This window comes from Podarcis filfolensis (assembly GCF_964270895.1).
Source record: "Podarcis filfolensis genome assembly, chromosome: 14".
In the NCBI taxonomy this organism is placed as follows: domain Eukaryota; kingdom Metazoa; phylum Chordata; class Lepidosauria; order Squamata; family Lacertidae; genus Podarcis; species Podarcis filfolensis.
In genome coordinates, this window is record NC_139616.1 from 35033375 (window position 1) to 35056486 (window position 23112).

The 23112-nt window shown below is 43.8% G+C and overlaps 1 protein-coding gene and 1 long non-coding RNA gene across 15 annotated transcripts in view; one reads left to right on the forward strand and one right to left on the reverse strand.

Annotated features, from left to right (window-relative positions):
• Positions 1–12919, forward strand: part of RAB11FIP3 (RAB11 family interacting protein 3) — a 98295-nt gene extending 85376 nt beyond the window's left edge. For 13 of the 14 annotated variants that reach the window (XM_083584973.1, XM_083584971.1, XM_083584982.1 and 10 more), the window contains 8 exons: positions 251–344; positions 1046–1149; positions 2039–2179; positions 2611–2692; positions 6151–6288; positions 7043–7198; positions 8337–8477; positions 9857–12919. In XM_083584973.1, the coding sequence (XP_083441099.1) occupies positions 251–344; positions 1046–1149; positions 2039–2179; positions 2611–2692; positions 6151–6288; positions 7043–7198; positions 8337–8477; positions 9857–9970 (970 nt within the window). In that variant the 3' untranslated portion in view covers positions 9971–12919. Of the gene's footprint in view, positions 1–250; positions 345–1045; positions 1150–2038; positions 2180–2610; positions 2693–6150; positions 6289–7042; positions 7199–8336; positions 8870–9856 lie in introns of those variants that run through there. The other variant, XM_083584970.1, reaches the window with a different exon arrangement.
• Positions 6390–23112, reverse strand: part of LOC310749019 — a 52618-nt gene continuing 35895 nt past the window's right edge. The window contains exons 3-6 of the long non-coding RNA XR_014541426.1: positions 16868–16983; positions 15968–16009; positions 13922–14016; positions 6390–8519 (exon numbers count right to left, since the gene is read on the reverse strand). This is a non-coding gene — a long non-coding RNA (uncharacterized lncRNA). The remainder of the gene's footprint in view (positions 8520–13921; positions 14017–15967; positions 16010–16867; positions 16984–23112) is intronic.

The following is a 23112-nucleotide window of genomic DNA, read 5'->3' on the forward strand; positions in this document are numbered from 1 at the left end:
GCTGTGAGTGGGCAGGCAGTAGCCTGTGAAATAGAAGTGTTTGGGGTTTTTAAATTGAGAAATCCAACTCTGGTAGTCAGACAGGGCTTCTAAACTGCACTTGATGATGGAATCCCCTGCAGGAAGGGAAAGGAGCAAGGTGGAAATGTTAACCCATGCACAACTGTGCTAGTTTGGTGTTCTCCTCTGTGATGATGGTCCTTCTAATTGTCTTCTTGCTTTGGATCGGCCTGGTCTGTCTTCGTTACAGGCACCTTCACCAGACAGGAACCCTCCCTCTGGATGTCATGGAGGAACCCTTCCGGAACAACACTGAATGCCTGGAAGAGGACATCACTGATAAGGTGGGTGTGTTTTACAGCTGGAAAGCATTACTGTTAGAGTGTGTGGAAGCAAATGCTTTCTTCTCTGTCTGTCTGTCTCTCTGTTAAAGATCTGGGTATGTGTAACTAACACAGACCGGTGACTCATACAGAGAGGCACCAGACACCCTCCTCCCATAAGGGTGTAATGCTGCTGCAGTACTGCTCCAGACAATTGTGGGCTCCCAACTCCCACCAGCCCCAGCCTGCATGGCCAGTGGGATGCTTTACTTTTTATGTGTTTAGAAAAATTTCTAACCCATCCTTTATTAAAGGCCACAGGTTCCCTAACAATGATTACAAGAAAGCCACCTCACACTTTCCCAGCTGCTGCTGCTGCTGCGGAGCACTGGCTTAGGATATGCGAGCGTCCAGCATCTTAAGGATTTTGAAACAGCAGCGCTGAGCATTGACTCAAATGGATTACCAAGAAGTAGCATTCTATTTTTAAATCTCTCCCAAAAGGTGAGGCTTTGGGTATTACAGATTAAGGAGCCAAGGATGATAATATGATGCTAAGCAAAGGACCATTAAGTGCAAAGGAAACAAAGTGCACAACTGGTTAGAGCTGCTTGCTCTTGAATTGGACCAAAACCTCTGGCCCCAGACTGGCTTTCATGCCCTATGGGTGAAGCAGGAAGGACAGGCCTTTTAATGCTTGACTCTCACTGCTCCTTCTGCAGGTGATCTTCCTAGAGAAAAGAGTGACAGAGCTGGAAAAGGACACGGCGGCAAATGGGGAGCAGCACAGCCGCTTAAAGCAGGAAAACCTGCAGCTGGTGCACAGGTAAAAATCGGGTGGGTGGGAGGTTGGCTTGCATGTCAGGTGTCAGCTTTGAGACGAGCCTGTCTGTGTATTCAGAAATGGCATGTGACACAGTTGTGTGGAATGACAGGGCTTGAGACATGACACAGCCCTATAAATTGTTAGTAGAAATTACTTTATCATGCTCTGTTATTTAGCTGGTGGAGACAATGAGAAAGAGGAGAACTGGTTCTGGTTTGGGGTGTATGAAAGCATCAAGGTCAACTCAGTGTTCCATTTTCCTCTATACTCAATATAATTTTTCTCTTTTATTTAGTTATTGTGGTTCTCTATTTTGGTAAGGTCTGTTAGGGTCCATGGCAGCTATGTAAGTTGATCGACTTATAAAGCAGGAGACCCCTGGTTTAAACAAAGAAATTAGGCCAATGCTCAAATCATTGGGTGGGGGACATGATTCAGCTAATATTGTGAGGATAGGGTGTGCAGTTTGTGGATTTCATTATGGGCTTCATGCTTCCCCTCCATGCCCCAGTATTTTAGGTGTGGTGTGCATGTGTGCCATTTCAAATAGAATACTTCCTATTTATTTAAACACAATTTCTATGTTTCTAAGCATTTACAAAGAACTACCTGAAATAGTAAGCAAATAATATTGATAGGAGCGAACAGTAAAAACAAATTTAATGTCGTATTTTGTCAAAATATAAATAAAACCAGCAACTTTAAAACAAGTATACACAATAAGAAAATTACATGTTAGAATCGGCATGGTGAAATGACCCCTATACCAAATGTTATTTTCCTTCATTTGTGTGCAAAATGCTTTTTTGCCTGAGCAGTTGTGCTCCAGGGGGAGTTGCCCTGTGGAGTGTCAGCCACTGAACTCCACAACCTTTCTATGTCTCCACAGAGCGAACGCCCTGGAGGAGCAGCTGAAAGAGCAGGAGCTGAAATCAGATGAGGTTCTCATGGATGAAATCCGGAAACAGCGGGATCTGCTGAGCAAGATGGAGCGGGAGAAGAGCATTGAGATCGAGAACCTCCAAGCCCGGTACGGTTGGCAAATGTGTGGAGACTCTGCTTAGGCACATCCATACTCGGGGTCATCCAGTTACATGCATTGGCAGAAGATTCAGCACGTAAAAAAGGAAGCCCTTATTCGTACAACATATAGTTAACACATGTTGGTGCTGGTGGAGCTACATTCCCCTTTGGACAGCCTTCCAGGGGTTCACATGCCGGGGTGGTTTGGACCAGAGCTAAAGGTGGGCGGAGCAACGGATGTAATTTTTAGGCTTTGTACAGTTATTTACGCTCACACACTTCTCTATTCTCCATCCAGGCAAGCGAGAAGCAAGATCAGGGTTCAAGGCCAGTGAGGGGTGTGGCCTGGGGAGAGTCACAAGGGCCAGGCAGAGAGGCCTCCTGCTTGCAGGGATGGCAATACATTTCCAAGCTTATGCTTGTTTCTGTGAACTGCAGGATACAGCAGCTGGATGATGAGAACGGCGAACTTCGGTCCTGCGTCCCTTGCCTGAGAGCCAATATTGAGAGGCTAGAGGAGGTGAGGTGCCTCTGCCGGGCAGAGATTTTTGTAATATGCCTCTGTGTGCCTTAAAAATAAAAGGGGTGGTGTGCTTTCCTCTGGACCAGCACTTCTCAGCGGTAAAGAAAAATGCATATGGCTCTATGTTTCAGTGACACAGCATTAATGATCCCACCCTTACTCAGCATCCTTGCCTTCAGAGCAAGCTGTGCTCAGTTTGCTCTTGCCAGAGGTGCATCACACCTGCTTTAGGCCATGCACTTATGCAAATCTCTGATTATTTGTCTCCCCCTGAGGTCAAATACTAGCCTTTCTATGAATGCGAGCCTAGGCTGCCTTGTAACTTCAAACCTGTCACTTTCAGAGTCCAATTACCTTGTAGTAAACCCCACTGAATATAGCAGGGTTTTATTTGGAGTAAATATGCATAGAAATGTATGATGTACTGTATCTCCTGTGGTTTGCTAGAGCCGTTATCCTAAGATGATACTGCATCAACTTTCTCTTATATGATCAAAACAAAACAAAAAAATTCCTTCCAGTAGCACCTTAAAGACCAACTAAGTTAGTTCTTGGTATGAGCTTTCGTGTGCATGCACACTTCTTCAGATACCTGAAGAAGGTATCTGAAGAAGTGTGCATGCACACGAAAGCTCATACCAAGAACTAACTTAGTTGGTCTTTAAGGTGCTACTGGAAGGAATTTTTTTGTTTTGTTTTGACTATGGCAGACCAACACGGCTACCTATCTGTAACTGGAATTATATGATCAAGTGGAAGGAGGGGTTGGAGGGGTTGTGATTAGATCTTGGCTTAATTTTTGTGGGGGCAAGGGGTGGGTCACCTGTAATCCAAGATACAAAACATAGTGCAAGTGAGTGAGACTTTTATTTTGGGATGCAGGCTACAAGTGTTCAGCTCCTTCAGAAAAGAGGAAAGGAAAGGAAAGGAAAGGAAAGGGGAGAAGGGAATTTAGTAGCAGGTAATTGGTGATTTTCAAGTAGAGCTTGTATCCAAGTACAGGGTGAGGCTTTTAAAAGAGGCCCGTGGAAAATGTGTACTCTGTATCCACGGGGCCTCTTTTAAAGGACTCATCCTGTATATACTGTAACTGGGAAATTAACATTGTTGATGAATTCTGTGATTTTATACAAAATGGGCAATATGCACAGATGGATTTCCCTTGGTATCAAAACCAGACATTCCGACACCTTTTTTCAAATGTTAGCTAATAGTATGTGCCTTCAGTTTTTGTCCTTTTAACTTGAGAGTAATGGTTTCTGGACGATACATTTTTTAAAAAAGAAAGGTTTCTTGTCTCCTTGTCTAAAAATCTACACTTTTGTTTGTTCTGTGATTTTCAGTCCAAGAGGCTATTTCTGTCCTGCTTTTTGGAAGCTTAATTTGGCTATTTTTGCTGCATTGTTGGATACTTAGAGTATTGAATTTAAACCTTCAGTTAGGCTTCTAGTTACTAATGGTTACTGGTAGCAAATAATTGTTTTGGTTTGATGTTGAAAACTGGTGGTTATTCCATCATGTAAAGCATATCTGGTCAACATTTTAGAGAATGCTGAAAAAGACAAGCTGATAGTTGTGGTAAGAACTCATCTCAGTAACTTCTTTGCCGCTAGCTAGATTTTTTTTTAAATAATTTTTATTAACTGGCCAATCACATCAAATTAAATCACATCACATAAATTCCAAATTACAAAGCCAAATTTTTAAATTTTGTTGGGGGAACCCATACTTCAAGATCCAAAGGGGGATTCAGATCATCTTCTTATTACTGCGTTAATGTCCAAATCAGTCCCAATCAGTCCAAACAAAATTCATAATTCTATCCAGTCTTATCTTGGTGTTTCCACATCATATCTTGTTCATATAATTTCTATTTTTCCTTTACGATCTCTTCTGTTAGTCTCCTTAAGCCGATAAGCAAAATAATAATCCTGTGTGGATTTCCCGTTCCTCCACTAAGTCCAGATGGTTTCCATATATCTCCTTCGTAGATAACATCACTCTTTCCATCATAAATTTGGCATTTGTCGCTCTTAAGTCCCACCGAGAAGTTGATCCACGATATGTAAACAACTCTATTTCTCTCTTTCTCCTCCCAGACCCAAGAGCTCCAACAATGCCTCCCAAAATGGCGACGGCATTTTTAACTGCGTCATTCCAAAACTCTTAGCTTTCCAGCTTCATCTTGAAACATTGCTTTGGTTCGAAAGTTTATCTCCACACAGCCTTAAATCCACAGCTTAAGTCCTTAGTTTCTGACTCATTAGGGGAGGGGATTCTTGTTAAATCACATAAGAAAAAGGAAGGCAGGTTTTTTCCCCCCTCCCCCCTCAGTCATACCGTATCTTGACGTATCTTCTCATATTTTATTCTTGTCTTGTTATCAGAGATCTCTTCTGTCAGCAGTCTTTACTCCCCTTTTTCCTTGAAGCATGTGCAATTTATCTTGTCCAAATTGTTTCTTTTGAAGATGTTTGCAACTAGCGGCGCGAATCAGGGACGGCGTCCAGGAGTGCCGGAATCCCACAGGAGGGCTTTGTGCCTAGTGCCCCCACCCCCACAAATTCGGGGGTGGTATAGGGCACAGCAGGCAAGGGCCGTCCCCCCCACAATCCTGGGGGGGTTTAAGGAGGCTAATTACCCCCATCATAGCCTCCAAATTACCTCGTGTGGGTCGGAGAGATGTTATTGTCAGCCATCTTCCGATGCGCCACCTAGTGGCCCCCGCCGCTTGCTAGAAATTTAATAGAAGTTCTTTTTTAATTGCTTTTTTGCAACATGCATTGTCACTTTATTCCACTTAATAAGATACCAGTTTCTATAAACCTTTAATGAGGGTTGTGAAGACCAAGAGTGTACAACAATCTCGTAAAGTAGGCCAGTGTTACCTTCATGTTACAGATGCGGGTGGGATGACAAAGCTGAGAGGAAGATATGACTAAGGCCCCCTATTACATTCATGTTTGGCCAAGGGGTCTCCCGCTTTTGCTGACCCTATAAGGAGACAGTTTCAGGCAGCATCCATAATAATAAAACCCAACTAATAGCATGTGTTCCCTTGTCTGGATCACTTGTGCATTTCTAACCCCTTTGCCTTGCTTAAAGCAGGTTTCTTACGTTCCTTGCTTGTTGCCATTCTGCCCTCTAGTGGCAGGCCAATGTTTTTAGTTGCCAAAACAAATTTTGACATGGCTGGTTGTGGGCTCCTCCTCAAGTCTGCTCTCAGCATCATGAACTGCTTGTGGACAGTGTGTCAGCTCAAACAGCCTTGAATTGGATACCAATGTTGTGTATTTTGGGATATAGGGATATTAACTGAGCTTGGTAGCAATCAGTCCTGCAGTGTCCCTTTTCCAAGTGAAGGAAGGCATGGGGTCTTGCTGGACTTCAGAGGTGCTTGGAAGCGGCTAGAGTGTTGGGAGGGTCACAGTTTCATTTCCCTGGCTTTCTTTCAGGAGAAGCAGAAGTTGCTAGACGAGATAGAAGACCTCACTATGCAGCTCAATGAGGAGCAGGAGAACAAGAGGAAGTTGGGAGACAAGCTGACCCACGAGAGGCACCAGTTCCAAAAGGACAAGGAATCGACCCAGGAGGTGAGCAGAGCCTGCTGGCTTCCAGAGGGGGACTGCACCATCGGGCACTCCCTGCTTTCCTGCCTCACCTCCACCCCCATGTATCTCACTCATCTTCTGACTAGATTATTTGTATTGTTTATTAAATTTGTATACCGTCCTTCATCCACAGATCTTGAGGCGGTTCACGACATAAAAATACAATATAAAAGCACAAAATACATGATAAGAACAAGAACAAAGAAACAAAAACCCACCCCATCCCCTCCAGAGCAGGCTTTTTCCTTGTCTTTTTTCACTATGTTTAGCAAAATGCATTGCTTTGCCAACCTGGTGAACTCTAGATGTTTTGGGCTACAACTCCCATCAGCACGTGTTGGCTGGTGCTGATAGGAGTTAAGAATCCCAGCAGCATAGTGAGGGCCACAGGTTCCCCATCCCTGCCGTAAAGTCTTGGCCCTTATCAGTCCTGCCCTTGGCTGTTGATCTCCAGTTTTGGGTGGAACTAGTTGTAGATCATAGGATTATGTTTAAGACTTCATTTCAGGGTGGGTGTAAGGTTATCAAAGGCCTCCTGTCTGTCTGTCTGTCTGTCTGTCTGTCTCTCCTTTTTGAATAAATATTACATTGTTATCAGTACAGAGGCATTTGTGCCTTTTGCCTTACACACCTAGTGCACCAGCCCCCTTGCAGCAAAGAGTCGCTTTGTGTGTATGGGTTAGTGCTCTTTGGTGATAGTCCTCCACTAATCTAGTTTGCCTCCCTTGCCTTGCAGTTGATTGAGGACCTCAGGAAACAGCTGGAGCACCTGCAGCTCTTCAAGCTGGAAGCAGAACAGCGAAGGGGCAGGAGCAGCAGCATAGGCCTCCAGGAATATAACAGCCGGACGCGGGAGACAGAACTGGAACAAGAGATCAGGCGGCTCAAGCAGGTACTTGAGCTTCCCTTACAGACTTCTATGCTGTATCTGAATTGGGTACTGGGAGGAGAGAGCATTGTGGGTCTCAGTATAGCTCTACTGGCCCTGCATTTCAGAGACTGGTTCAAATTAAATGCAAGAGGATGCTAAAAAAATGTGCTGGCTGGAACAACTAAAGGTCAGATGTTGGTGGAGAGAGGTCAAAATAAATGAGCAAGTTTATAACTAAACTGTTGAATCTTTGGTCCTTAAACCATTATTGTGCCCTTAGGATTTGGTATGTTGGCTAAGCAGAACAATTGCGCACTCATTAATCATATACACTTCTCCCAGTGGTATGCTAAAATAATCATTCCATGGCACATTATTCTTAAACTTAGATCTTCTGCCATTTACGGATCTTTTACAGATTGTAGGTGCCAAGTAATGTCATCCACGTATCTGCAGAGCATATCTAGATGGTCAACTTCTTTATAAGGCATCCCACTGCAGGATCAAAAATGCATTTTAAAATGCATTTACATTAAAGATATAGATTGCTATTTATTCTGCAGACTCAAGGGAATATTTTTTGTCAAGCATTATTGTATATTACCAGGATGAAACATGTCACGGTTGTTGTTGGAGAACCAATTTTATATTACTTATATGGTGGCATTATTTGTCACAGCTGCCAGGAAATTATGATCATGCATCTGAATTAATTTTATAATCATTTTTAATTCAGCTGAGGTTTATGAGGTTGTATCCAATGCACTAGTGCAACAGATTTGCAGCTTTCTCTTCCTGTCCTCTCTTCTACAGCGCCCCATGTGCCATCAAAATCTGCTCTGAGGGTTTGTGGGACGCACGAGGGGAGGAGAGAAAGAGTCCCATTGTGCCAGCAAAGCAATGCACGGGGAGCATTAGATAGAACTCATTGCACATATGTTTTAGTTTTGAAAGATATTTGATGTGTGCTGTCAATTTGTGGCATGAATGGATGTGAGGTTTGCAAAGGCTACATGAAAGTGTATCACAAACACTGTCAGTCAGAATTCTGAACTAGATGGTGGGCATCTGCAGTAAGGCAGCTTCACACATTTGTTCATAGTGGAAGGAGCTGGTAGTGGTAACAGTTGCAACATTTTGGGTTTCTTTTTGCCAACAGGATAACCGAAACTTGAAGGAACAGAATGATGAGCTGAATGGGCAGATCATAAACCTCAGTATTCAAGGCGCCAAGAACCTCTTCTCTGCTTCCTTCTCTGAATCTCTGGCTGCAGAAATCAGCTCCGTCTCCAGAGATGAGGTACTGTGGGAGGGTCTGTGGGAAACTCTGGGTACCACTTTCCTGTCAGCAGTAAAGGTGAAATTAAATTCATATGAAAGGGAAATCAAAAGTGTGGTGGTAAAATTTTGCAGTCAGAACTCAAACCTTTCAATACTTTGGGTTTTTTGAGGAAGACTAAGGACTTAAATCTTTTCCCCATATCCAAGTGTAAATACATTATAAATTATCAGTTTGCCAGATGCAAGCCCCCCCCTCCTGTTTTAATTTGGAACAAATAATCCAATTCAACAGTGTTCTGCATAATGCTGAGTTTTCGCTGTTGGTGCTGCACTGAAGTGCTGTGCCTACATGGAACTTGGCAGGTATGAATCCTGATGAGACAGAAACTGTATTTCTTCCCCCCTCAAAAACAAACAAAAGTTTCTGGCCTTTAGGAAGTTGAAAAGTATTTATTCCGGTGAGAAAATGGAAGTTAGACCAGAATCTTTAAATTTTAATTTGTGGACCACCCTTCTGCAGTACTCTCCTTGTCACTTACAACCCACTGTAATGATAAAATAGGTATATGGGGGTGGGGTTTGTGCCATTTTTGTGCTTTTATTATTATTTCTCTCTCTAAATATGGTTTTATTGATGCATTTTAAGAGTTGTAAGCTGCTGCAAGGGGTCTTAAATCAGAAAATATAGAAGCTGTATTTTGTGAGTGAAAGCTGATTAGTAAAAAACTGTTCAGTAAACAGTCATGTAAGTTCTCTCTGGAAGAGGCAGTGTTAGAGTGGTACATAAAGCAGTTACCCTGGGATTCATTTCAAAATCTTTCCCTAATAACCATGCAGAATTGGGGTGCAGGTGGGCCTCACTCTGCATATTTAGTTGTAAGGGATGTCAGTTACGACAACATACAACTTCAGATGTCATCCAGCTTTAAAATCCACTGAAGGAAACATTGAGAAGCATGAAGGGAGATGACACATGGCAGCTGCTACTTTGTGATTGGTATGTTCCATCGAAGGTGCAAGAACAAGCTCTGGATTGATTCCACTGAGATTCCATTAGGAAGGACTATTGGTAATGGTTTGCTGCTCTTGTATTTGGGAGCTTTTTCTGCACAGAAACATAGGAAGCTGCCTTATACTCAGTCCTTCAAGTAGTGTCTACGTTGACTGGCAGCGGCTCTCCAGGATTTGAGGCTGGATTCTCTCCCAGCCCTGTCTGGAGATGCTGGAGATTGGGACCTTCTGCATGCAAAGCAGATGTGGAACCACTGCGCTATGGCCCTCTGTGCAGCAGTTCATCATTGTACTGTGCCTTTGGACAAGCTGTTCAGCCCAGAGTTTGCCGACTCAGAATAATAGCCTTCATGTAACATGTTTCCCTTCTCTCCCTCCTCCCTGCAGCTAATGGAGGCGATTCAGAAACAAGAAGAAATCAATTTCCGTCTCCAGGACTACATTGACCGGATCATTGTGGCCATCATGGAAACCAACCCATCCATCCTGGAGGTCAAGTAGGAGGCTGAGAACTGCGGTCCTGAGTGACACTTGGGTGCCGTGCATTTGCTGCTCTTGAGGAGATGCTGGCAAGTCTTGGCTCTTCTGCAAAGAAGGCGCGGGAAGCCTCACGTCATGAAATTGGTTAGGTGGTGGAACCTGGTGGACTTGTGGGAGAGAGAGAGACGGCTATTGAGCCTGGCTGTGCTGACTCCAGTGTGTTTTTGAGCCCTTGTGACTCACAAGGGTTGGGTGGGGGTGGGCAAAAGGAAACCTGGAGGGAAAAAATGCAAGGCGCAGAACACAGTGGGAAAAGGGGGTGGGGGAATGGGAACGTACACCAGCAGCCTGCCGTGCTGGGCTGCAACTTGAAACCCTCTTCCTGTAAGCTTACAACCCTGCCCTGCACAAGGGGAGAGAAAAGAGGTCCAAATCTCTCTTGTCCCGCAGCAGCCATCACAGGGGAGATGAAGAAGAAGAGAAGTTCTCCACTGCCTCCCTCCCTCCCTTGCCTTGCCCACCCCATCCTTCCTGAAAACTCACTGGGAGACACATCAGTTGCACTCTGCAGCATCTCCCTTCTTGAAGCTGTGGGCACCCTCCAAGAGGGGTCAAGGCCACAAGACACGTGGATGACTTTTATCATTGAACCAGTGGAAGGGGAGAAAAGGGCCCTTACCTGGTCCCAACCTGGTCTCTCTAGCTTGCAGAAGCATTCCCCATCAAAATATTTGAGGGAGGGGGCTTGCTTGTAGTTTGTGTGATCCCCGACCCCTTTTGTTTGGCAAACTGCCTTAAAGAAAACATAGCTGGCTTGTTTCCTATCAGAGGTTGCAGGGAGGTGAACAGGTTCTGGCAGGTGGGGAAACAGGAGAGGGGCTTTCTGGCATTATAGTTTTAAAAAATTGCCCACTGACACCCTCTCTGCTTGAAGACCTAGTCGCAGCTGATGGCTATTCTGCAGGCCAGCTGCCCACCACGTGATGTGGTTGGTCTGCTGGAGGCACCGGGGAGGGGGGATGCTCAGCTGATGATACTTCAGCACTGGAGGCAGAGCTATTTTTCCCCTCAGGTGCAGCAGCCGCCGCCACATCCCTTCACCTTCACTGCACACCTTTATCTTATCCTTTTATTTTCGCAGCAGTTTGGTCACTTTAAGACAGGAATGGTGACTGTTCTATCCCAACTTTTTTTGCGGGAGGAGGAGAGAGGAGATTTAAGATACTTCAGACAGAGAAGCAAGCTGTTCAGCTGCTGACATAACCATGTCTTGCTGCACAAGAATGTTCCATTAACCAGAAATGAAGCTTTTGCCATCATATCCATACCAAGAGTCAAATCTAAAATGGTTAAAGCTGGCAGGATTTTGGGTTGTTTGCTTCATTTTGCATACCCTTTGGGACAGGATGAGAGAGATGGATGTGTTGCAACTTAATCCTCTTTTCCTTCTTCCCTTCTCCTTCTCTCTAAGCCCAGTTGGAAGAAAAAACGTATGTTGCCCACCTCCCCATTCCAAATTTTATAGGAAAAGGTTGGTTTTTCCCATACCTAAAAGGTATGCTGTCTCCACAGAACCAGAAGGTTAAGGTGTTCTTCTGTATGTATATATATATATTTTAAAATCTGGCCCTGGGGGTTGGTTTTAAATCATGTTTTGCTTTGGGGTTTCTCTTTTTAATGGCACAACTAGGGAACAGGGAAGGTGGAGCGTAAATCTGTTGTTGATGGATCCTGCTGCTTTGTACATAGATAACATTCAGGACCCCCTAAGAAGGGGCACTGATTAGCCAGTGCCTGGGACTCCCAGTGAAGGTTTGGTTCTGGGATGGAGCTGAGAGTTCTGAGCTTTTTCTGGGTGCCTTCTCTCTCCCTCTCTCTCTTAGATCTCCCCGCCCTCTCTTAAAGCACACGCATTTAGGCACAAGGTATGTAGCAGTACCCCACATACTTGCCTGAGCCATCTAAGCAACTGGCTCTCATGGAGAGCAGAAGTGGGCAGTGAAAGCTGACATATCTCCTTCCTCCTGGAAAGCATAAAGTGTTTGTTCTCAACCCCTGATGTACAGGGAAAGCAACAATCCTATTCTGTTTTTTTTCTAAAATAAAAAATGCACCAAAGTGAGCACCCCAATCCAAGGTCACTGGGTTTTGCTCCTATTGAGCTCAATTGCATTTACCAGGTTCCCAGGATGAATTGCGGCACCATGGCCAGATTATGTGGAACTATTTTTTTGTATTATTATAATCAGTGGATTCATGCTCTATAATTTCTAGCTAGATCAAGTGGGGGGTGAGGAACACAGGGACAAAAAATGTGGAAGTGTTTGCTTCTCCACCTGGACAGCGATTCTTTGAGCTCAAACACCCACCTTCACATTTATCCCCTTGCTGTGCCCACTCAACCACCCCTGAAATCTGGAGAAAGAATCTGCGTATTGTACATTTCCAGTGGACTCTTGGGTGTAAATCAGTGTATACTTGGAGAAGGAAGGCTTTTCTTTTTCTACCTTGTAGAGTTAGGTATTTTTTATAGATTGATGGCTGATCAATTTTTTAATACTTCAAAAAAAGAGAGCAATGTATCTGTGTATACACACACACATGCACACACACACGCACATATATATATATGTATAATGTACAAATCTATAAATAAGCAGATCTGCCTTTCTTGACTTGGGCATCTATGCCCACGATAACACACACACACACTCCTCTCCCAGCCCTCCCGGTTGATCACAAAGAGGTACTGTAATGTAAATAGTCACAGGAGGGGGAAAATTATAATAATAAACCAACAAAAGTGAAGCACTGGCTTGCACACTGCTTTAATTTCCTGAGGAAACCTGTTCTTCCCTGCTGGTATGTGAAGGAACTTCCAGAAAGAGGCGAACAGTATTTGTCTTAACGGGTGTACTGACTCTTGTCTGATTAAAAGCTGTTACCGTCTCTTTGCTGGAGGCCAGTCTCTCTCTGTCTCAGTTTTTGTTCTCTTTTGTGTTGCAATGCACCAGGGAAATATGGAAATAATAAGAGGTGGGGGGGGACTCCTGGTGCAGAGGCAGGAGCCACAGCCTACCTGTAATGGGAATGGGAGTTGACTGGGAGCATCAGGCTATTTGGGTGAGTCTTCATGTGGGCTTTGCAGAATTTGGCCCCAGGAAGCTGCACCCAGGATATTAACCAGAGGTTATCTGCCATTGTTAGTCAAACATGCCCCTGGAAGTGCCACATGTGCATTTGTATGTGATTATAATAAAACACACATCGCTACACGGGGTGATTCATTCTGATACATTCATCTGCATTCAAGCCAAGATGTTGAGATATATATACACACACATGAGCAAGTTCTTCATGTAGAGAATTTTGTACATTTGGTGGGGATATTTTATGGTTTCTCCAGTATTGAGCATATTCACACAACAGGCACACTTCCCTAAGGTATTAACAGAGGCCTAACATAAGTTCCTAGAAGTGATTTGAAAACTCATGTTAAAAAAGATATTAACCTCATAGACAATTATGCAAGGCTGATGACACTTCTCTTGTTCTGCCACTAGATGGCATCAAAGAGCTGCTGGAATTTGATTGCTAGCTCACTGCAGAATGTATGGGAGAAGGCGGGGGGCGGGACTCCTCAGTTGAGTTGCTGACAGTAAGTGCTGGGCCAGCAAGAGGTGGTGGTGGAGGTAAATTTTGCATGCACCTTACCAGTGTCTCCTAGTGCTGCCTTTCATTTTCCCTATCAAAGTGTGTGGCAAAGTGGTGCATCTAGTGACACTACTGGGCTTCATCTGCCCCCTGCCCTTGATGGAGAGTGGCCACTTGTGCATTGCCAAACATAACATGTCCTATTTTATGTTACAGATGCACATTTAGAAATAATCACTGTATTTAATTATCCAGAAAGAGACTACTTCTTACCGTACTGGATAAGACAAACAGCAAGTGACCTGTGTGCCTCCTTACCTGCTGTCCAGGTGCTCATGGCTGATGGGCAACTTCAGTCCTCCTCCTCCCTGGTTCTCCCCCTTTTTGGTTCTTTGTCTTTAACTGGACAGCCTCTGTAAAGTAGAATACATGCTCACCTAACCATAGTGACCTTGGACACCTGAAAACTGAGATTACTCCTATTTGCATAGCCTCTTCCTGGGCCTTGTTTGGTTGTGACAGTTTTAAGAACTGAGCATTTTATATAGATTGACTGTGAATCTCTTATTATTTGTTTGTTTGTTTATATCCCACTTTATCCAAGGAGCTCAAGGTGGTCAATGTGGTTCTCCCCCTTCTCATTTAGTCTCCACAGCAATCCTGTGAGGTAGGTTAGGCTGAGAGGCAGTGACTGGCTCAAGGTAACACAGTGAGCTTAATGTCTGTGTGGAGATTTGAACTCTGATTTCCCTGGTCCTAGATTCAGGTAGGTAGCCATGTTGGTCTGACGCAGTAGATATATATATATCTATATATATATCTATATATATATAAAATAGTCCAGTAGCACCTTAGATCGATAAAAGTGACATATAATTTTTGCTTCAAATTATGGACATATTTACATAGCAGAAAGTTCATCACAAAGCACTGGTCCAATGTGGATTTCCCTCTTTGGAAACCTGCCTGGACTTCAGATACCACCTTTTTGTATCTGCCCATTCTTCCAGTCTCCCAAGAAGGAGCCTGGCATATAGTTTAGAGGCTACATCTAACAAACTAATGGGTCTATAATTGGCAGGGTTTTTCTTATCACCCGTTTCATATATTGGGGCACCTTAGAGACCAACTAAGTTTGTTCTTGGTATGAACTTTCATGTGCATGCACACTTCTTCAGATACACTGAAACAGAAGCCACCAGACCTTTATATATAGTGAGAGGGAGGGGAGGGGTATTACTCAGAAGGGTGGTGGGAATGGGTGATTGGCTGATAGGTGTGGTAAACCCGTTGATGACTGTTAATGACTGCCAGGTCCTAGTCTGACACGCTAAGCACTACATCATGTTGGTTCTCCAAATTCCCAAAATGACTTCTACTTCTGTGTCTTTGGACCCTGTGGAGCAAACCACTTCACTTTTAAATAAAGAAACCTCTCAGTCATGGTTGCCCTTGAAACATTGTCCTATCCCTGTTTTAGTTCTTATTTATTTAAAGCATTTCCACTCTGCCTGTCTGCCAAGACAGACCCTCGAGGCAACTTACTATCACCCGAAATGATCTACAGTAAAATCTCACAAACATATAAACAAAATGCTTAGTTCATAGCAGCAACGAAGCAGCAGTTCCCTCATGCTTGCAAAGGCCTATGCAGATAAATACATTTTAATCTTAATACCAGAAACCACAGGAGCGGAGTGGTGTGGTACTTGGGTCCTGGTTGTAGGCCTGCCATGGGCATCTGCTTAGCCACTGTGAGAACAGGATGCTGGACTACAGGGGCCACTGGCCTGATCCAGCAGGGCTCTGCTTATGTTCTTAAGCTCTCACAGTGAAGGGAAAAGAATTTACTTAAACATTGGTGGCAGAATGGGGCAAGAGATAGATGACCAATGACCCTGGCTCCTTGCAATGTGTAGAGCAGAGGAATAAGATGAGGTTCAGGCTATTTCCTTGGGCGTACCTTATTCGGGCCCCTTCCAGCTGAGACCAACCGTATTATCTTCCTCTGACTCAGAGACACAGACAAGCTTCTCCAGGGAGCCCACCACACTCCAGGTCTGGATAGCCTGCATAAGGCTGATGTTAAAAGAACTGAACTGACTTCCTGTCTGCAAGTGGGCCAGTTTCAAGGTACTAGTGTGCAAAGCCCTACACAACTTAGGCCTAGGGTCATTTAAGGACTGTCTTACTCTGTACACCCCAGGTCGATCCCTGAGCACCATTAGTGGTTGCCTATAGGCCAGAAGCATGACTCGTACCCAAGTCACGTCACACATTCAGTGTTGTGGGCCTATGGAAGCCCCTCCTACAAGAAGACAGGCACCGGCCCTACTGAGTTTCAGATGTCTGGTCAAAACTTACATTTCAAGAGTCCTTTGCCCTCTTGAGTCCTCAGATGTTTTACTTTAAAAAAAAGAGAGAGAGATTTTAAATTCTCGACTTTTTAAATTTTGCAGGTTTGTTTTAAATTCTGCATATTGTATATTTATTGTTGTGAGCTGCTTTGAAACCCATGTGGTGAAAATAAACAAATGAGTTAAAAAAATAAATAAACAAATGACGCAACATCGCCTAGAGTTGCCTTAGCAGGACCCCTTGGAGCTGTCCAAGGTCCTGTTCTTGTCTACCCTGATCACTTCTCCAGTGAGTTTCAAGCTCCCGTGGAACAGGACACCGGAGTGGGGGTCTTACTCTGGCTCAACTTTTGTGTTAAGCATACTTGTTTACCATGCTTGGCACTGTCTATGTTCACCTGTGTCTAACATACACAGCAAGACCATGACCAGGGGAGGGATGACAGCTGGCAGGAGCGAAGAGAAGAAACAACATGGTACACATGCCTCAGAACAACAAGAGGCCTTCATTTGCCCCGGCTGCCACGAAACAGGTCTCTCCCATAGCGGTCACTACGGCCACAGCAGGCACTGTAACTCTCCAATAGTTTGGCTTTATCCCTGAAGGCACATTCTTCTGTTGTCTCATGACAGATGGATGCCAGAAGGCCATTCTTATCTTGATTTTCAAAAGTTTGGGGATCAGCTTAGAAGCTTCAGCTCTTATGTCAGCAGCGTGAAAACACCGACCCTCCTGTTTGTACGGCAGCCCTCCTTTGTGGAACACCAGGAGCCTTTGCTGCTTGCTCACTGGAGGCAGTGGTGAGACGTCCCATCTCCCCTTCAGCCTTTGGCAAACTTCCATGATATTAATTTGGTCAGACGGCTGATTCTGCAAGGATTGCCTGGCTGACTTTTCTTTCCTGACCTGGATTTCTTGGCTTCCATTGGTCCCCGCCCCCAAGTCCTGTCTGTTTTCCAGGTTGCTCTGGCACTGTCCACAGCTCTTCATTAGGGCTTGCATTTCCCCTGTGACTTGCAAACCTGGTGTTTATGAGAAAATGAGATGTAAGAAGCTGCCTTGAGAATGAAGGTTGACAGGAGGGTGAATCTATGACAAGGTGGTAAGCTGCGAGGCTGCCTTTTTAATTCTGGTCTTTGGAAGTAATCATGTCTCCCTCTTCTCCTTTCAGTAAATTATTCATTTAAAATAAGTGAGGCATTGGAAAGGCTTAAGCTCATTTAAGTGCTCATACCCCCAGTGCAACTGATACAAGCGCTCCATGAAATTGTTTGCCAGGCATTTGTCTCCAAAGTAAGCAAAACCATAAGCAGCACCTGCCCAGCAAATATATGGTTTGTCCCAATGGTTAGAAATAAGATACTCTGTACAGGTACTGGAAACATGCCTTTTACCATAAAGTCATATTCTGTGATATTTGGACTACAGATTCCTATACTGTAGGTAAAGCTACTCCATTTTGTACTCTTGAAACCCTTTTTATTTTTGAAAAGTTGCAATGTGTTGAAACACTATAAAACAATTGACATATTTTATTGCAGAATATATGAAGTGATACTGGTTGGGAAAGCTTCACATATGGTATACCCTTTTGGAGTCATTTATGACTCAAAAATATAGCAAGTCTTGTGTTTCATGTACAAATCTAAACTTACAAAATCCACAAGTTTGAATGTATAGGTTTATTGGTGTTTGGATTTGGAGATATCTAAAGAATGTGAGCAGCATTTGAGACCTATAAAGCTGAATTTCTAATCTGATTTTTCACTCTTTACTGCAACTTCTTCATAAGGGTACTTCCACAACCTGTTAACGTTGTTACTATATTGTAGCAAGTTTCAAATTAAATGGATAAACATTCTGGACAATGATGAGGTCCAGCAATGTGGTGTGAAAGGAGACCTGTTTTCAACACCACCTGCTATTTTTTGTTCAAGCAAACTAAAGAGTGTTCTGTTATAGAATGTGTCATTAAGTGTAGGGGAGCTTAACTGACAGCAGCAGCAATGCTGGGGCAGTGTCACACACCCATTTTAAATATTTATTTTGGCACAGAACAGAAGCTCAGGCTAACCTCTACCTCGATGGGAATTCTTCTGAGCCTGTAAACAGAATGAAATAATTGAATCTATATTGTAAATGCATGCATTTAATAAGAAGTCATGTATGTATAACAGGATGTATACTGTACTTAGGGGTACAGACCTGGGTGGGAGTTAAGGCGCATGCAAACAGAGACACATAACTCAGTTGCCAGAGTGAAATGGGATGAATGGGGTAAGAATGGCCACAAGAACCTAAAGAGAATTGACTGGTTTTGGGGGAAAGGAGGAAACTGATCACAAAGCAGTGCCTGTGTGCCTGTGTAGATGGAAGAAGCCCCAAATTTCAATTTATCTCACGAAGGTGATGCATACTGGGGACACACTGGATACGGATACACGGAGATACACACACACACACACACACACACACACACACAGGGTCTGAGCTGGCAGTGACTAAACAGGAATGAGATATTGAGACTGTTGTAGATAGATTTATGGAAAATTTCTTTTTTTAGTTTTGTGTTGGCAACTAATCAGAACACTCAAAATAAGGAAGATTTATGGAAACTTTGACCGAATATGCAGCTCCTGTGAAAACTGCGTATTCCTTGTAGAGGATAGTTGGGAAAGGAATCTCAGATAAAGCTGCTAATAGCATAATACCTTCATACAAATCTGGGGTGTGACCACACTGTGGAATACTTGGCTGCTTCACCTCAAAAAAGGATATTACAGGGCTGGAAAAGATGCAGAAAAGAACTACCCAAATAATTAGTGGGCTGGAGCAACTTCCCCACAAGAAAAAGCTACTGTGTTTGAGGCTTTTTTAAGCTTGGGGAGAGAAAAGTAAGGAGAGACATGATATTAAATTATGCATGGTGTGGCGGAAGTAGATAGAGAAAAGCTGCCCCCCCCCCCCGAAATGGAGGAGTGGTAGATGCAGCTACAAATCCCATTATTAAACTACGTGCTCAAAGAAACAGTGGTAGCCATGAACTTATACAGCTTTAAAAGATTAGAAGAATTTGTGGAGGGTGTTCTGCTTGTGAGTTTCCAATAACTGAATAGCATTTGGTTTGCTCCTATGAGAAACAATATGTTTGACTTGATAGGCCTTTTGCCTGATCCAGAAGAGCTGTTCTTATTCTATGTAAGGGGCCCTTGGGGATCATTTTAGATTAAAAGACAGGGTAGAAATCCAACTAATGCTATTCCAAAGAGTTTGAACACTGTATCCTGTTTTTCTTGAATGCATCCTACCTGAGGCCAGTACTCTTTTCTAAATGGGATGGGAGAAGGGGTTGAACTCCACATTTTAATTTGTTTTTATTGGTATTAAAAATGCTCAGAATTAAGGGCACACCTGTTCATCTTGTACAGACTATTTTGATTCTGTTATGATTAACTGTAACAGAATTGAAAAGAAAACATGAAAGATGAATGTCATTTCTAACAATTAATGGTAGCTTCTCTTTAATAATTGCAAGTTGTACATTTTCTTCCATATTATAAGAAAAGCTCCATTATAATAAGAACGTAAGAAGAAGAAGAAGAGTTTGGATTTGATATCCCGCTTTTCACTCCCCTTCAGGAGTCTCAAAGTGGCTAACATTCTCCTTTCCCTTCCTCCCCCACAACAAACACTCTGTGAGATGAGTGGGGCTGAGATACTTCAAAGAAGTGTGACTTGCCCAAGGTCACCCAGCAGCTGCATGTGGAGGAGCGGAGACACGAACCCGGTTCCCCAGATTACGAGACTACCACTCTTAACCACTACACCACACTGGCACACTTTCTCCTAACGTATGGATTTTTGTAAACCTCCTTTGGTTGGAGAATTGCATCACAAAATTCAGAGATATATGAATTTAAAGGGATAGCTGTGCTTTGGAAAGTGTGAATTTGACAGATTCTGCTTTAAATGTAAAGTGAATTGAACTTCTCTCCCATCCTGAGGTAAGCTGCTGAGTCATGGCTGTTCGGATACATTCCCAACCTGAACACTGGTACCATGCATGCCAAAAGCAGCGCTACAAACCCAGCATGGGACAAAAAAGTCTGATGGCCTTGAAATCACAATTTGATCGCAAAGCCATCTCCTCATCCTCCTGTATCCCTCATAATCAAAACCTGTTAGCTTCACCAATAATGCCTTCTCCACTATCCTTACATCACCTCTTCTTTCCGTCTCTCCACTTTAAAGACTAGCTTTGCTTGGCTATTTTTTGGGTGCTCAGCTTAGTTCAATGAACATAAACAGTAGGATGTTCTTTAAAAATATTACAAGGTTTTTGTACTTCTTCTGAAGAAGGAAGCTGACCCAGTAAGAACTGCCCCCTGAAGTTTTGGTTCTTTGGGGAAGTGGCCAGGTGGGAAGCATGAAACACAGTAAATAGAATCAATGCATGACTGAGCCAGGAATTGTGGGGAGTGAGGATGCTGGCACCGTCATGCCTTATTGCTGCACATTCCTGTTCTTCTCTAGGTTGAGAGCAGGAAGGTACAAATGGAGGAGGATGTGGATGACTAAGGAAGGGCAATGATGAATCAGTTTCTGTGACTTGATGACTGAGATTTCAAGGAAAGGGATCAGGCTTCCTTGTACTGGATGTGTCAAGGAAACCCCAGTGCTGTGGTCATAATAAAATGTTCACATGAATAATATTTACGTAACAGTGTTTGTTGTAAAGCTGCCTAACCAGTGTGTCTCCTCCTGAAGCAGATATTTTGGCCATTGCAGCATTTGGAAATTTGTGTGACCAAATTTTTCACACTGGCTGCTTCAAAAGTGTCTGTGGCTTTCTGTCCATAACTACTGCTGTTTCTTCCCCAGTGAGCAGCAAAGTATGTTCGAGTGAGTGATAAATTTTAGACTGCATGCTCCTCCAGGCAGAGACCTATTTTCCTGCACTATACACATTGATTGCACTATATAAATAATGAGTGTTGTATCCAAGGAGGTTCTACTCAGAGCGCACCTGTTGAAATTAATAACCTAAGTTAGCCATCACCATTATTTTTAGTGGATCTACTCTGGGTAGGACTAGCAGTGGATGCAGCCCCCAAATCATATTATATGAAATTCACAGGGGAAACTCTCTTCCTTATTAAATAGAAAGGTTAGCATTTTAAAAACAACACTTATTGATTAAAATTGTCTCAGACTGCAGGACTCCAGTTACTCTGAAGCTGAGGTGGCCATTTCCTTAGGTGGGCTTTTGTTGTAGAGGCTTGATGCTAAGCCGAACAACACCCTCCAGCTTGGAAAAATGGATTGGGGAGAAGTACTGCACACCTTGGGTTAAAGGTCACTAATTTTTTCCACCCTCTAACTGCACTTGTCACCTAAACCGCATTCACAGTGCAAATGTTTAATTGTCATATTTATCTAATTACCTCTGGGTCAAAGAGCACTGAAAGATTGCCCTGGGCTAGGTGAAGAAACCAGTGCTGCATTGTGAAACCACCACTAATGACGGTGAGCAAAGGCGGCAAGGTACAGAGTGCAAGCACAAAGTTGTGCAACAGTCAGGTAGGGAAAGTACCAGCACCATAAGCTATGAAATGAAGATGTCAAAAAGGCCTTGGCTGCTTTTCTCAGCATGTTGTGAGGAGAGTTTGAATTACTGCTTGATTTAAACTCTCTCTCTCTCTCTCTCTCTCTCTCTCACACACACACACACACAGAGAGAGAGAGAGAGAGAGAGAGAGAGAGAGAGAGAATTTGCAGGAGACCCTACTTCTAACTTTACACTGCATCCTTTCCTAACCCAATTCCATCTCCTGGATCTATCTTTTCCACTTGTGGCTCAGATGGATTCACTTGTTAGGAGTGCCCTGTACTAGTTACAGCTGGTACCCCAGCTGTGGCTGCTCTTGGACAGAGATGCTCCCAGGTTGGTGAAGGCCAGTGTACATCCTCTGAGGTATGTACTTTATCATAGGTATGGGGGACCTCTAGCCCTCCATATGTTGAATGGGTACAACATCCATCATCCCAGATCATTGGCTATCGTGGTTAGAGCTGACGGGAAATGAACAACCTCTGGAGGGCCACAGGCCTGCTTTGCTATTTATGATGACAATGTATCTTGTTTATTTAAATGAGAGGCATAACCAGGAAATGGCAATGGTGACAAATGAGTGTGGCCAGGAGGAAGGGTGGGGCTACAAGTCAAAAACTGACAGTACCTGCAATATTTCTTTTCTTATGCTACTGCTGTAATAGATGAAGAAGAAAGAAGCTAACAGCTTTTCTTTTTCTCCTTCCTGTTCCGACAGACCTGTGAACTCAGCCTCTTTGGTAACTGCTGGAGCTAGCTTAGCTGGTTGATCAATGTGATTAACAATCTAAAGCCTTAGCTGAGTGTCTTTCCAGTTCATTGTTTGAGGTAGCTAACCAGCAGAGATAATAATGTTGGGAAGTGGTGAGGGCTAAGGATTCATCAGCAGGGTGGGAAGACTTGTAAGTTAAAGCAAGTCAGTAAAGAAATTAATGGGACGCGTGTGGTGCTGTGGGTAAAACCTCAGCCCCTAGGACTTGCCGATCGCATGGTCGGCGGTTCGAATCCCCGCGGCGGGGTGCGCTCCCATCGTTCGGTCCCAGCGCCTGCCAACCTAGCAGTTCGAAAGCACCTCCGGGTGCAAGTAGATAAATAGGGACCGCTTAGCAGTGGGAAGGTAAACGGCGTTCCGTGTGCTGCGCTGGCTTGCCAGATGCAGCTTGTCACACTGGCCGCGTGACCCGGAAGTGTCTGCGGACAGCGCTGGCTCCTGGCCTGTAGAGTGAGATGAGCGCACAACCCTAGAGTCTGGCAAGACTGGCCCGAACGGGCAGGGGTATCTTTACCTTTACCTAAAAAAATTAATACAAGGCATCTAATATCTTAAAAATAGATGTTGAATTCATTGTAATGACATTCAATAACATTTTAACATCATTTTAAAATATGCCAAGTGCCTGCCAGTCATCCACATGCCCTTTCCATTTATTGATTTGGAAAATGGAAACAAGTAGGAGCACTGCTGCCAACAATCTCTCTCGCCCCCTCCCCCCGGCATACACCTCCTGCAGTAAAACAATTAAAACATTTTTCTTGTAAA